The 2500-nt window shown below is 39.4% G+C and overlaps 1 protein-coding gene across 3 annotated transcripts in view; it reads right to left on the minus strand.

The window, feature by feature from the left end:
- The window catches only part of LOC106879244 (CYFIP-related Rac1 interactor B), a 157521-nt gene that overhangs the window by 53628 nt on the left and 101393 nt on the right, over positions 1-2500 (minus strand). For all 3 annotated transcript variants that reach the window (XM_052977633.1, XM_052977634.1, XM_052977635.1), the window contains exon 7: positions 1339-1413. In XM_052977633.1, coding sequence (XP_052833593.1) covers positions 1339-1413 — 75 coding nt within the window. The remainder of the gene's footprint in view (positions 1-1338; positions 1414-2500) is intronic.

A 2500-nucleotide genomic window follows, 5' to 3' on the forward strand; every position in this document is an offset into this window, starting at 1 on the left:
GAACCCAACTACTTGCAGACAGTGTATCCCGTTGAATTCATTAATTTAATTCATAGCTAAAGTGATAAAAAAAGAAAAAACCCAAAGTACAGGTGTTTATGACAAACCATGTTATTTTGCCAACCGGGTTTACAAATAGAAGTACAAAGTACATAAGAAATTAGAGAATGAACAGAAGTTTAATCTTACAGCTGTTTCGGCCTAGATTTGGCATGCCCCATTCTATCCGAATAGTTCTTGCCGGAGTGATTATCGGATGACATGTTGAAATGGGGTTACATGCACAAACCACTAGGCCTCTTCAGAGATTCACAAAGGGTTTCATATAAACATAGAGCATTCCTGGGATGATTACACTACAATTTGTAATATCCATGGATATTACAGTGGGTCTTTGTTCATGTGCTCATTTCTTCTGGTGATATAAATTCCATCCATGGATTATTATTATTACTATATTTTATCCTCTGTTATATTGGCACAGCTCAGTAAGATCCCATAAAACTGCTGTTGTAAGTTGTAATCACTAGAGAATAGCTGACATAACATAGGAGCTTTTATGTGAGAACAGCTTTTATGTGAGTACCCAAAAAGATTTCCCGTAAACAAACTTAAAGGATATATATATGTATGTGTGTGTGTGTCTTTGTGTGCCCCACACAACTGATGTTGGTGTGTGTAACTTAGCGGTACAGCAAAAGAGACCAATGGCACAAGTACCAGGATTTACAAAAAATTATAAGTACTGGGGTTGGTTAGTTTAACTAAAATTCTTCAAGGCGGTGCTCCAGCATGGCAGAAGACTAATGACTGAAACAAGTAAAAGATTAAAAATATATATTCTATTTCTTTAGCGGGTGTGGGGTGGGGGAGTTGATTACATTGACCCCAGTACTCAACTGGTACTTATTTTATCAACCCCAAAAGGATGAAAGGCAAAGTGGACCTTGACAGAATTTGAACTCAGAATGTAAAGATGGACGACATGCCCATGAGCATTTTGCTCAGTGAGCTAACAATTCTGCCAGCTTGTTACCTTAAACATGAAAAATATTAGTACAACACCAGCAACGAGACAATGAAGTGGCCTTTACATAGTTTATCGCACTAGAAATTGGAGACAGATTTTTTTTTCCACTCATACCTTACCATCTTCCTCTGATGTTCTTAATAAGACGAGATGGTCACAGATAGAATGTCTTTGATTATACACCTGTATATCAGAGCTGCTAGGAGACAAGAGAATAAATAACAACAACAACAACAAGTCTTGTAGCCTTTTGCAAAAGCATTTAGCCCTAACCCTAACCACAATTGCAACCCCTGCAAAAATCTCACCTCATTCGTCATCCTCTGACGACTAACTGTTCTTCTGTAATAGCTGAAGTCATTCTGAATAGCTGGAGTGGTCATCTGTAAATATATAGAAATGTATTTATAAGCATCAGTCATTGTATGGCTGAAGTGTCCATACACAGGCACACAAACATTAATTGATTTGACATTTATTTCAATTTTAGTTCTTGATAAAGTAGTTTATTCATCTTATTCAAAGTAATGAATATTGTGTTAATTATATATTAAGTATCTAATGATCAAGGAAACCCAAGAAGACATGGGATGAAGTACTGAAGGCCAATCACATAATGCTGAACCTGACAAAGGAGGTGACAGAGGACCAAGATATGTAGCACATTGCTATGCTTGAGAAGACCTGACCACCACAACAGAATCGAGATCCTAAAACCAAGGTGCCACATAAAAGGCATTGGTGTGGGTGCTAGTGACACATGAAAAGCACTGGTACTGGTACCATGTAAAAAGCACTGGTGATGGTGCCACTTAAGCACCCAGTACATTCTGTAAGGTGGTTGGCGTTAGGAAGAGCATCCAGCCATAGAAACCAAACCGAAACAGACTATGGGACCTGGAACATCTCCTGGACTTACCACTTCCTGTCAAGCCATCCAACTCATGTAAGCATGGAAAATGGGGGTTAAATAATGATGATGATGATGAGGGGTTACAGTATATGGGAAGGAGCCAGGGTAGATGATGTTTCTTGCTGTAGAAGAGCTACATGCTTTCTCAAATTTTAGAAGAGAGAATGGAAACAACCAATAAGGTTGGAGCTGCGAAGAGAGAAACACAGTGGTGAGGAGATGTCTGGTTGGACCTGGAAAGTACAAGGTGAGCCGAAGTGAGATGGAACTGAAGATAAAGGGGTGTGGGTGGAAAGAGGTTGCAAGAGTGTATGGGAGGGTAAGAGATGGGGGAGGGGTGAAAGGCATGTGAATATAATGACTGGAGAACAGGTGTCAAGGGGTGGATGTAGTGAGCGGTGGATAAAGAGGTAGAGTCCAATGAAATATGTGAGTGAAAGGCAAATGAGTACTAGCATTGGTTTCAAATTTTGGCACAAGGCCAGCAATTTTGGAGAAGGGATAAGTTGATTACATCGACCCCAGTACTCAACTGGTACTTATTTTATCAACCCTGA

The sequence above is a fragment of the Octopus bimaculoides genome, chromosome 28 (genome assembly GCF_001194135.2).
Source record: "Octopus bimaculoides isolate UCB-OBI-ISO-001 chromosome 28, ASM119413v2, whole genome shotgun sequence".
Taxonomy (NCBI): domain Eukaryota; kingdom Metazoa; phylum Mollusca; class Cephalopoda; order Octopoda; family Octopodidae; genus Octopus; species Octopus bimaculoides.